Below are 12,548 nucleotides of genomic sequence, written 5' to 3' on the forward strand. Positions count from 1 at the left end.
AGAGGCTGAGTTGTGCTTTGTATGCTGAAAAATGGGTTTTCTAGGAATGGGCCACGTGGTATTTGCTGCTGTGCAGGACAAAGACAGCCAAGGCTGAGCTTCACTTGAGCCCTAATTACACCTCTTTATTAAACTGCTTCACTGGAGCTGGGCCCAACAGCCCAACATCATTAATTAATGCAACACAAATACAGGCAGGGCAGTAGGACAGGAGGAAGAGTGGGTTGTCCTTAACACCCAAAGGGCCCCCAAACCCAATCAGATGGAGTGGAGGCTGCAAAGATGCCAAGTTCCTGGTAAAAAAGCAGTGCTGGAGACCCACAGAGAGCCTGGGGACGCTCCCACGAGTAGGGAAAAGCAGGCAAGGCCATTTCTGAGCAGAAATTGGTGGCTCACGTTGCACAGCAGAGCCTGGGCTTTATTGCCAGAGTTGCTAAAAAAACTCAATAAAATTTAAAAAAAACAACAGTAAATGTATGAAAGTCCCAGAACACAGCTACATCCAACAGCCTAGATGATGCACAAGGTTTTGGGAGCTTCCTGCAGCATATTGCAGAAACCACCAAAACCAGAGGTGATATTTTGGCTTAATTAACCCCCCCTTTGTGGCTTTTCCTGTAGAGACCTGCCGGGAATTTATTTTCTAAAAAGCATCAGGGCTGGAGGCTGCAGGGCTGGAAATTGGGATAAAAAGCAAACGCACACAAGAGGGCCCCTGCGACCTCCGATGCTTGGGATGGATTTCACAGCGTCTCTGTGGTAGGGTGGGAAAACAACGGGATTAATTGATGGCTCTGTGCACACCATGTCCCAGCTGCCACCTAGTGCTCATCCCCGCGACACGGGGGACATCGGGGTGGGCGTTTCCCGGTGCTCAACAATTTGGGGACATCGGGGTGGGCTTGTGCCGGTGCTCAACAATTTGGGGACATTGGGGTGGGCTTGTGCCAGTTCTGAAGAACCCAGGGGACATCAGGATGGGTTTGTGCCACTGCAGAAGAACCCGGGGGACATCAGGATGGGTTTGTGCCACTGCAGAAGAACACGGGGGACATCGGGGTGGGCTTGTGCCGGTGCACAACAATTTGGGGGATGCGGGATGGGTTTGTGGCAGCGCACAGCAGCTCCAGGGGTCTCGGGCTGGTGAAGCCCCGGTCGGGCTCTAGTCCCCAAACCCCCAGGGGTGACGGAAGCACCGTGATGTCACACTGCCCGGGGAGGGGACACGGGGGGAGGTGCCCGGTGAGGCCGGGGAGGGGCGGAGCGGGACCGGCCCAAGCGGCTCCTTCTTCCTCCTCCTCCTCCTCCTCCTCCTCCTCCTCCTCCTCCTCCTCCTCCTCCTCCTTCTTCTCCTCCTTCTCCTCCTCCTTCTCCTCCCTTTCCTCCCTCCTCCTCCTCCCTGTCGTGCTCCCAGGATGCGCGGGGCCGTCCCCAGGCTCAGCCTGACGCTGCTGGCGGCGGAGAGCGGCGCCCGTGAGTGAGCGCGCAGGATGCGCGCAGGATGCGCGGGGGCCTGGGGGGCTGCGCTCCGGCCGAGGGGAGGGGAAAGGCGGATGGGATGCTGGCAGTGACGCCTTTGCAGCCATCCCGGGGGTCCCGAATCACCTCCATGTACCGGGGGAGGTGGGGGGGGGGGGGTGTCATCCCTGTCATCTCTGGGGGAGATGCGCGGTTCTGCTCCCGCCATCCCCGCGGGTCCAGCCGTCCTCTTGGATTCTTTTCATATTTGAAATAACCGATTTACTTTTTTGCCCTCCACACACTTATTTATTTATTATTTGTTTATTTTGGAACCCGAGCTATTTATCAGAGCTTTCCTAGGGCCGGGCCCCTCGGTGGCGGTGGCTGTGCCTCAGCTGACAAAGCCACCGGGAGCCGGCAGCTGCAGATAAGCCCAGGACAAGGGCTGCGAACCCCCTGAGCGGGCTGGGAGATGGGGTTCTGGCGGGAATGGCTTTCAACTGACAGAGAGGAGGTTTACATAGGATATTAGGAGGAAATTCTTCCTTGTGAGGGTGGGGAGGCGCTGGCCAGAGAAGCTGTGGTTGCCCCTGGATCCCTGGAAGTGTCCAAGGTCGGGTTGGACAAGGCTTAGAACAACCTGGGATAGTGGAAGGTGTCCCTGCCCATGGCAGGGGTGGAATGAGATGAGCTTTAAGGTCCCTTCCCACCCAAACCATTCTGGGATTCTGTGGTTATGAATGGCACCGCTCAGTTGCTGGGGCGGGGGGGAGGTGTGGCTGTGTCATCCTTCAGCATCACCTCTCTGCCCTTCTCCAGGGCTCTGTGCCATCATCCACTACCTTGTCCGTGGGCAGCTGGGCTGGTTCGGGCTGACCATCGCCTGCCTGGTGCCCGGCTACGCCGCCCAGCTCCTCAGCATCCTCTGGTTCCGGGCAGACGGACACGCACCGGGCTGCTGGCTCCTGGCGCTCCACCTCCTGCAGCTGGGCCTCTGGAAGCGGTGAGGGACGCTCCCCGCCATCCTCCCGACCCCCACAACACGGGTGCAGCCCCAAACTTCCTCAAACCAGGGCGGGCATCCCGTCACGGTGCCTCTTGCAGGTACTGGGATGTTCTGCGGGCGGCGGCGGCGGAGACGGGCGGCGCTGCCGGGGAGGTGCTGGCTCAGCTCGGGGATGTTTGTGTGCTGCGGCTCCTGGAGGCCCTGCTGCAGACCCTGCCTCACCTTCTGCTCCAGGCCTATGTCGTGGTGGCCGTGGACCCAGCAGGCTTCATCCCTGGTGAGTTCACAGGAGGATGGTTCAGGTTGTAGAGGGAGGATGCGCTTGGGTGAGGGGTGTGGGTGTCCTTTGGATGGAGGAATGTGCTGCAAAGGGACTGCGAAGCAGCAGGGACAAATGTGGCTGAAAGATTTGCTGTGGCTGAATGCAAAGGTGGCTGCTTTGCCCCAAATGTGAACTTCCAGGTGTGCAAAGAGGGATGCTGTGGTGTGGAGTCACAGCATGTAAGGTCACACTCGCTCATTGTACATCTCTGGTCTGATGGCCATAACCGGGATGGAGCTGCCCTGGGGCTGCAGAGCTCTGTCCATGGAGACAGCACTCAGAGGGCATCCACAGGGAAATTCCAAGTGACCAGATGCAGTTGAAATACTCCAGTTTCACCCCTGGTAACGTTCAGGTTGGACAGGGCTCTGGGTAACCTGGTCTGGTGGAAGGTGTCCCTGCTCATTGCAAGGGACTGGACTAGATGGCCTTTAAAGTCCATTCTGTGATTCCTTGATTCCATGATTCACTTGGCAGGCTCAAGGGGTATCTGGTTTGTATGTGGGTGCCGTGCTACCTGCACCTCCCTAACACAGAGAATTGGCCCTGCTGTGCATTTGGGCCTCCCCCAGAGCCCTGACTGCCCCTGTCCCCACACAGGTGTCAGTGCAGGGCTGTCCCTGCTGTCCCTGGCCTGGGCTTTGGTCTCCTACAGCTACTGCACCTGCCTGCTGAAGCCTGGGCACCTGAGCCCGCCGGCCGCCGTCATCCTGTGCCTGCTGCTCTGGAGGACAGGGATGCTGGGCACCCGGGTCCTGGCCCTGGTGCTCTTTGCCAGGCTCTATTCCTTCTGGGTTTTCGCTGTGGCAGGTGAGATCTGAGATCCTGTTCCCCACATCCCACCCCGGTGTCAGCCCCGTGATGCTCCTGCTGCTGGGACTGTTTGCAGCCTCCCCCAGGAACAGCTTTGCAAATTCAGTCTCTTCTCCCTGCAGGGGTCCACTGGCTGCTCATGTCCTTCTGGCTGGGGGCCCAGCAGACCGATATCGTGGCCCAGCCGTGCCACTGGAGGCTCTTCAACTGCCTGCTGGGAGCTGTGTACATCTTCTGCTACATCAACGTCAGGCCCGGCCCCTCCAAGTCCAGGGTGGCCATATTTTATGCAGTGAGTACCTGGAATGTTTTGTATTCCACATGGATGCAGCTGCTGGGGACAAGCAACAGCTTCAGACTCTCCACTTTCATCTCTCACATCATCACTTGCTCAAAATCCAGCGTTTTACAGTGTCCTGACAAAGCCACATGGTCACCAAGGTGGATGTGCCTTTTGCACTGGCTGTGACTCCTTAGAGGCAGCCTTACAATGTCAGTGGTAAAAAATAGGTGAAGACCTTGCAGAAAGTTCAGTTTGACAACTTCTGTGTTTTAAATGATAAATTAGGTGCAAAATATAACAGGGGGAGTGCTCAAGGCCAGGTTGGATGGAGCTTGGAGCAGCCTGGGATAGTGGAAGGTGTCCCTGCCCATGGCAGGGGGTGGAATGAGATGAGCTTTAAGTTCCCTTCCAACCCAAACCTTTCTGTGATTCAAAGAATCTATGAAAATCTAGAAAATTGATGTTTTCTGTTATGAGAGGCACATCTAAAGCCATCAGAAGGATATAAGTGATGACTCTCTTCCCTCTGCCCTGCAGATAATGCTGATGGAGAACACACTCCTGCTGCTCTTGGGCACCCGGTTTCTGCAGGTGGAGCTGAGGAACAGCCTGACTGTGACTGGAGCTGTCATGTCAGGGTCTGTAATAGGTAAGAACATTGATTTTAGAGCCTGGATTACAAATTTTGAGAGTAGTTTGAGGAAATAAGTGTCCAGACTCCTGTCCCAAGGCCCTCTCCAGCTCTCCTTTGGAGCTCCTTTGGGCACTCGAAGGGGCTGTAAGACCTCCATGGAGCCTTCTCTTCTCCAGGTGAGCACCCCCAACTCTCCCAGCCTGGCTCCAGAGCAGAGGTGATTCAGCCCTTGGAGCATCTTTGTGCCAAGCAGGGTCATATTTCCCCAGAGGGGGCAGATGGAGATGATGCAACTCCCCAGACTCTCAGATCAACTGTATTAAAGAAATGAGATGGAAAAGGAGCAATTCCCTTGGTATTGGATGAGTTTAGGGTATAAGTAGGAAGATGTCTTAAAAACCTGCTGATGTCTCATTTAAAGGCCAGAGGATGGGGTGCTGTGACAAGGAAGGTTTCCTGCATCACACATCTCCCTGCTGGGCAACTTTCAGTCTGCAAATTAATCCAGATTAAATTTGGGGTTGAGTGTGCACTTCCTTTGCCAAAATCTGCTCAAATGGGATTATTGCATCCCTATAAATGGTTGAAAGATGTGCTGCTCATACACCTGATTCTCAGCAGTGTCTTTGCAAAGGTCTTGTTGATCTGGAGGTGCAGCAAGGCCTGGCCTCTTCTCCACACCTGACCAAAATGCTGCTGGGACTCCTCAGTGACACTTTTCTGCTCCTTTCCAGGTGCCACAGCTCTGGTGATTTACTACAGCCTACTCCATCCCAAGTCCACAGAGATCTGGCAGGGATTCCTGGAGACAATCTGCAGTGCTGCAGCACCTGGGGATGAGGAAGTGTCTGGAGAGAGCTCCCAGGCTGGGCAGAGTTCAGGGGCTTTGGGAGATGAAGGGTCCTTGCCAGGGGAAGGGACCAAGACAGAGCCCAAAAACGAGACCAGCTCATCGCTGCTGCAGTCCAAAGGGTGTTTGGAGGACAGCTGGACAGACCATCACCACTGGCTGCTGGTGAAGCTGGCCTTGAAGACAGGAGATCTGTCCGTGATCAACGCAGCTTTCGGAGATGGTGGCGTGGGAGAGGCTTTTCCTGGAGGATGGGTGATGGAGAAACCCCCTGGTGTTGAGCCTGGGACAAACCTTTCCCTCCCCATGAGGGACATCCATCCCTCTGGGCTGGCAGTGGGGAATGGAGGAGGCATCAAACCCAGTGCTGGCACTCTGGGAATGGCACAGGAGGATGGAGCAGGGCAGGAGCCTGATTTTCCCCCATCCACATCCCATGCCAGTGGCTTCTCCCCGGATTCAACCGAGAGCTCCTCTGTGTATTTCAGTGCAAGTGCAGGAGGCGTCGCCTCGCCTGGGACAGGGACAGCCACAGCCACAGCCACGAGCACAGCCCTGGTGCAAAGGGACAGCAAAGCTCAGCCTCCCCCAGGCTGCCTGGGAGAAGGAGGAGGAGGAAGAGGAAGGGATTTATCCCTTGGGATGGCCAGCATCAGCCCAATCTTGGGTGCTTGTCCCCACAGGTGTTTGCAGAGAAGCTCTTCCTTCGGCAACACAGGCAGCTGTGGGGTGGCAGGTCCCCCCAAAGAGGGCTCAGAGCCCACAGGGACAGAGGGTGCCCTTGTGGGGTGCCATCACCTTTGGGACACCCACCCTTGTGGCCCGCAGGGGACTGTGGTGAGGAGCAAGCTGAGGTCACCGTGCTTCACCTCCACCCCCAAGGCCAGCTCTAAATGCCCTCAGCGAGGACTGGGGGAGCTGGGAGAGGGGACAGACCTGTCTGGGGTCCCAAAGTGACCCTGTGAATGGCTGCACTGTCACCTTGGGTCAGCCTTGGGGTGGCTGTCTCATCAAGAGGCTATGGCAGGAGGTGGTGGGACGAAGACTGTCCCCACGGTTCCCCTGCCATGGGGCAGATGTGCTCCTCCGTCACTGATCATCACCTGCCCTCCCAGTACATCTTCTACAGGCAGGCTTGAAGAACTTCAAAAGCCTTAAAAAGCCCTAGAAGTCCAGGGCTGGTTATTTGTTGAGCTTATTTATGTCACAGACCTGCCAGGCAGCCAGATCCTTCTGCCTTTGGTGTATTTGTGACAATGACTTCAAGTCTGTCCTTTAACCAGTGCCTGCACAAGCTGCTGGCCTGTCAGAGTGTGGAGATCTGGTTGCTGTCTCCAGGAGCTGCAGTGCTGGCCAAAGCAGTTTTCTCAGGACAAATAAGTGCCTAAACTAGAAAAATGATGGGTTTTACTCTTGGATGTCCTTCCTTCCAGTCAGAGTAAGGCCTCAAGTAAGGCTCAGCATTGCTTGATTTGTTTTTTCCCACCAGGTTTATCTTGAGGCCTTTACCAGCTCCATTTTTGGGGGTCACAGGATTGCAGATCCTCTTCATGCTGCAGACCAGAACCTCAGAACCTGGAATTACAGCCAAAAGCCATGTCCTGCAGCTTGCCCACTGTCCAGCTTCCTCAAGTGTTTTTTTCTCTCCAGCCTCCTCCTTGTCCCCTTCCAGCTGTGGATCACAGGACCCCAGAATTATCTGGGTTGGAAAAGACCTGAAAGCTCATCCAGTTCCAACCCCTGCCACATGCAGGGACACCTTCCACTAGACCAGGTTACCAGGTTATAATCCACATCTGCCTGGATGCTCCCTCCCTCCTAAACTTCGCCTCAGGCCAAATCTCAAACCAGTTCTACTGCCACCATAAAACCCCTGGTGCAGGCAGGGTTTATTTGTGTCAGGAACTAAAACTGTCAATATCACGGTCTCAGAAATAGCCAGTGCTTCCCACCAGGCTGGCTGGGCATGGATTTGTGCCCAGGGCACAGGTTTGTGCCCAGGACATGGCTTGACATGTTCATTGAGATGTGATCAGCTGGATTCACCACCAAGCTCCTGAGTGCCAGCTGCAGCACATCTGGCTGTGCTCTCCAGCTGTTGTCCTGCTGTGGGCAGGAATCTGGTGCTGCCACAGGGCAGGAAAGGCAGCAGGAAGGGCACAGACATGTGATGAATTATTTAAAAAAAGCCTCTATGATGCATTCACTGCTCAGGGCTGACCCAGCCAGACGTTTCCTCAGGGCAAGGAAAACCCAGTTGGTGCTGAGTATGGAGTGAAGCCACATTCCAAAGGGGTGAAGGCTCCCTGTCTCCATCTGGACCCCAGCCCCCCGAGCTGTGGCTATGCTCTGCAGGCAGGAGCAGTTCCAGTGGCTTTTCCAGAGCCCTTCTCACTCTGTGGATCACACAAGGCAGCGGTGCTGCCAGGCCGTTTTATCTAGCTTGGTTTTCTACTTTTGATAATATATAATTATTCTTGAAAACACCCCAAACCAGCCTTTGCTATGTCTGTGTCTCATATTGGGGGTGAAAATAAGTGTGGAGGGGGTCTTTCTTCCCACTCTTGGCTCTTGCAGGCCCAGGATGAGTTGTCAGGATTTCCAGTGGGAGGGTGAAGAAGGGACCTGGGCAGCAGGACCTGAAACAATGGCATGAAACTGTGTCAGGGAAGGAAGGCTAAGGTTGGATGTTAGAAAAAGATTCAGCCAGCATGAAACTGTCCCACAGGCCAGTCAGGAAAGAAACACAATTTTGAGAAAGTAAAGAATACTTTTGTGTGCAGGAGTCAGGCGTAAACGTGGACTTTGATTTCTCAGAGCACATCCACAGTGCAGAGGTGCACTGTGAGCTCATAGCTCTGGTCTCGGATGAGGTGGAAATCCTGGGTAGATCAAGGAATGGCAAAAGAGAAGGGGGGAATCTGGTGCATGAGGACTGGGGTAGGGATGAGGGTGTTTGTGTGAGGATTGTGTTCCCATGGCTTTGCTCTCTGATGATGAGAGCTGGTCACTGGTGAGCCATGCTCCCCCTCCCCTTCTCCTTGGGAGCAATGTGAAATCACGTGGGATAATATGGATTGTCTGTCCTTAAAGGCTTCCAGCCTGTGTGAGAGCCCTGTTGCACCCAGAGTCCAAGTCCTGTGTGCTTGTACAGTCCCAGCACTGAGCCACGGGTCTCTGCCTGCAGGAATAACCTGTATTTAATCAGAGGATCCCAGAATGGGTTGGGTTGGAAGGGACCTTAAAGATCATCTCATTCTAATCCCCTGCCATAGGCAGGGAGAGCTTCCACCGTTCCAGGTTGCTCCAAGCCCCGTCCAACCTGGCCTGGGACACTTCCAGGGATGGGACAACCAGAGCTTCTCTGGGCACCCTGTGCCAGGGTCTCCCCACCCTCACAGGGAAGGATTTCTTCCCTATATCCCATCTGAATCTATTCTCTAGTGAATTCTAAAGCCCTGTTTGAAGTAGGAGGACTCCAGCAGCAAATCACAGCTTGGGACACCCTTCCCCACCCTTCCCATCTTCTGGGGGGCGGAGCTGAAGATGCCCAAATGAGCTGGTGCACCTCCAGATTTTTCCCAATGCCGCCAGACCGGGGAAATCACCCTGGGGAGGAGTTTCTCCCCAAAACTTGTTGCTTTGCCACCAGAGGGAGATGCTGCTCTAGGTCCAGATACTGTGTGCACCTCCAGTGCCTGTTATGGAATCATTAAGGTGGGAAAAGCTCTGAGCTCATCCAGTCCATCCATTCCCCAGCACTGCCAAGGCCACCACTAACCCATGTCCCCACCTGCCACATCCACACGACTTTTGAATTCCTCCAGGGATGATGACTGGAGAGGGAGGTGCAGGACTGATGCTGCTGTGGAATTGCTCTGGGAGCCAGTGGGAATGAACTGGGGAGCTCTGGGATACTGGAGGTGGAGTGCACAGTGAGTGCCTGGAGGAATGCTGCGGGCATCTCCTTTCACTTCCCAGGCATCACTGGGCCATCCGGAATTTTTGAAAATCACTGTCAGAGTCCTGCCCTCTTCAGGAGAAGAGTCCCATGTAAATATCCCATGGTGCCTTCATGTCCAAAGGTGTGTGTGTGTGAGGGGAGATGCCCCAGATCCCACTGGATGCACGATGGGACCCTGGGTGTTTGGTAGAACCAGCTCCAGCTGTCACCACCATGGTGCTGAGTCCTGATTTTGGTGCTGTATCCTCGGAGCTGTGCCCAGGTAGGTGACCTGGTCACTCCACACTCTGGTCTGTCTGCACAGCAACCCATGGGGTGCAGAAATCCCACAAATCCCAGGTGACTGCACCTGGCAGAGGGGCCATGGACCAAGTGCTCCAGGCAACCTGCTGATGTTACCTTCCAAATGTTCCAAGGGCTTGAGGAGACCTGGCCAGACCCTCTGCTCCTTCTGCAGCACCTCCCATGAAGCTGTTTTCAGATGAAGAATGATCATGAGCTAGACCAGGATCTGCCCAGCTTTTGGGGTGTTCATCACCAACATTTGCGCTAAAGCCACTCACAGAAGGGCTGGAGTGAGGGGATATCTCCATCCCAATGCACTGGGACAGATTGTCCAGTGCTTTTGCCTGCTCTGGAATAGAAAATTTCTGCTCATTTGCCTCCTGTGAACCTTTTCTTTTCGATTTTGTTTCTTAAGGAAACCCTCTTCCACTTTAGAGAGGTGGAGGGTCATTCCCCAGCCCAGGAGAGCTCAGTGCCACAGGTGAGAGGAGCTCTCAAGGGTAACATGGGAGCAGGAACCAAGCATGAATTTTGACAATGCAGGGAGTGACCCAAGGGCTCCCCAGGAGAACTGGCTGTGCCACTCTGGTGATCTGGAAAAAGGAGCAAACAAGGCAGGAACAGAGGCTACGTCCCTAAGAAATTAAACAATACCCAGGTGAGTGCCTGGGCTTGGAAACGTGGCTGTCCTGACTGCTGCCACTGTCCCCTTGGCTTGTTATTTTTAATGGGTCACGCTTGTCCCTCTTGCAAGGTGAAACAAAATAAAGCAGGATGGAGTTGTACCAACAGGACTTGAGTGTGGGGCAGCAGCCCTGCCCCAGCCCTGCTGGGATCTCACCTTCCAGCAGCCCAATTTCTAAGCACTGTCTGTGGGTGCCAGGTTTTGGGCTGGGTGAAAAATATTCCCTCCAGCCCCAGAATGATGTAACTCACACCCCCCCCAAACTAGCCCAAGAAAGATTTCCCCAGAAAAAAACATCTTTTCACTTTCAACCACGTTGAAACACAATACTTGGACATTACAGAAAATGGAATTATTTGCCCTGGGGCTGTTGTTATTTGTCTGGTTTTTTCCAAGCTGAAACTTTGGATATTTTTTTTCCCCCTTTAATTAAATTTGGTTTGCTGCAAATCCCTTTCTGGTGCCTTCAGTGTTCCTGCAAAAGGCAGGGCCCAGGCAGCAGCTCTGTGCCCATGGCTCCAAGGCTAAACAATACCACGGAGGGGGGGAGCAGAGGCTTAGCCCAGCTAATCAGGACTTGCCTAATAGGACCGAGTGCTTAATGAGGACCCAGGGACTGTGCTTCCCCGGCTGGATTTGGCTGGAGGAAAATGCTTTGTGCTCTCAACATCAGGTTTGAGACGGCTCAGTTCTCTCAAATGTACTGGAGCAGTGTTTTCTCCCTCCTGTGAATCCATCCTCACTGGACACAAGACAGGTCTGTGAGGGATCCGTGGGGATGCTGGAGGAGCTGAACAAGACCCTGGAAGCAAAGAGATCTATGTTTTGCTTGAAGAGAGATCTTTCAAATCAAAAAACACTGTTTGTACCTTGATTTTCCTAAGCAAAGCCAGCAAAGGGCCCTGCCTGCTCCCCTCACGTCCTTGGAGCTCCCTGAGGAGCTTTGGGGGGATTTTAGGGATTGACTGCAATAAATAACAGCAAATGTTCTACTGTTTTACCCTGGAGACCTGTTAGGATTGTCTCTGTCCCCACTGCTACATCCCAGATCAAGCTGAAGTGTGTTTTTAGGAAGGGGGTGGGATAAGGAAGGCAGCTCAGGCCTTTTCCTGCTAATGAGGGATATTTGGGGTTCAGCACAGGGACTTTGGGGTGCAGAGCAAGGTGCCAGAGGGTTGCAGGGTGTGCACAGGGGTAGGTGCTGGAACACAGGTGGGTGCTGGGTACATGGTAGGTGGATTCAGAGGCAGATGGGAGCCCTGATGTGCATGGTAGGTGGGTGCAGAGGCGGATGGGAGCCCAGATGTGCATGGTAGGTGGGTGCAGAGGCGGATGGGAGCCCAGATGTGCATGGTAGGTGGGTGCAGAGGTGAGAGGTCTGCACACGGTTGGTGGGTGCAGATGCAGGCAGATCCCCACATACACAATAGGTGGGTTGAAGCATGGGTGGGTGTCCAGGTGTGCACAGTACCAGGGAGCAGATGTGAAGTGGGTGCCAAAATCAGTGGGTTCCTCCACCCACTGTGGAGTGCTAGGGTGTGCGTGGGGCAAGCGGGAGCTGTGACCAGGGTTGGGTTCTCTGTCTGGTGCCGGGCTCCATTCCGTCCAGGACTGTGCTGAGCTGGAGCAGGGGCTGGATCCAGGTCTGGGGCTCGGGCCAAGCCAGGGTCCGTGTCCGTGTCTGGTGCCACATCTTGTCTCTCAGTCTGGGTCCACATCCGAGCTTTCTGTCATGTGCTGGGTCCAGGTGCCAGCTCTTGGACCGCTGCCGGGGCTGTGCCGGTGCCGGGTCGGTGTCCAGGGCTGGGGTGAGGTCCAGTGCCAGTACTGGGGCTGGGTCCATGTCTGTGCCCAGGTCTGGTCCAGCTCCAGGGTGGGGTCGGGTGCTGGGTTCCAGTTTGGGCGCAGGTCCGTGGCTGCGTGCGGGTCCGTCTCCGTGGCCGGGTCCCGGTGCGGGTTAGGGCAGCGCCGTGTCTGGAGCCCGGTCGGGCCGGGAGCGGGGTCGGTGCCGGTGCCGGGTCCGGAGCCGGGCCGGGTCGGGGCGGTGCCGGGTCCGGAGCCGGGCCGGGTCGGAGCGGTGCCGGGTCCGGAGCCGGGCCGGGTCGGGTCGGGGCGGTGCCGGGCCGGGAGCGGGGTCGGTGCCGGTGCCGGAGCCGGGTCGGGCCGGGTCGGGGCGGTGCCGGGTCCGGAGCCGGGCCGGGCCGGGTCGGGGCGGTGCCGGGTCCGGAGCCGGGTCGGGTCGGGG

The 12,548-nt window shown here is 55.5% G+C and overlaps 1 protein-coding gene across 1 annotated transcript; it reads left to right on the top strand.

Moving 5' to 3' along the window:
* Positions 1–1,415: 1,415 nt before the first annotated feature.
* XKR5 (XK related 5) lies at positions 1,416–6,584 on the top strand. Its single transcript, XM_058835663.1, has 7 exons — positions 1,416–1,473; positions 2,281–2,464; positions 2,566–2,744; positions 3,390–3,599; positions 3,725–3,894; positions 4,423–4,534; positions 5,254–6,584. The coding sequence occupies exons 1-7, from the start codon at positions 1,416–1,418 to the stop codon at positions 6,324–6,326; spliced, it is 1,986 nt and encodes a 661-aa protein (XP_058691646.1). The 3' UTR covers positions 6,327–6,584.
* Positions 6,585–12,548: the final 5,964 nt, after the last annotated feature.

Source organism: Poecile atricapillus, chromosome 3 (assembly GCF_030490865.1).
Source record: "Poecile atricapillus isolate bPoeAtr1 chromosome 3, bPoeAtr1.hap1, whole genome shotgun sequence".
Lineage (NCBI taxonomy): Eukaryota > Metazoa > Chordata > Aves > Passeriformes > Paridae > Poecile > Poecile atricapillus.

Excerpts from the sequence above, each read along its gene's own strand:
- XKR5 (XM_058835663.1), top strand. The coding sequence starts at position 1,416 with ATGCGCGGGGCCGTCCCCAGGCTCAGCCTGACGCTGCTGGCGGCGGAG. Across the intron at positions 2,465-2,565 it reads CAGCTGGGCCTCTGGAAGCG|GTACTGGGATGTTCTGCGGG; the intron begins GTGAGGGACGCT and ends TGCCTCTTGCAG. Across the intron at positions 2,745-3,389 it reads CCCAGCAGGCTTCATCCCTG|GTGTCAGTGCAGGGCTGTCC; the intron begins GTGAGTTCACAG and ends GTCCCCACACAG.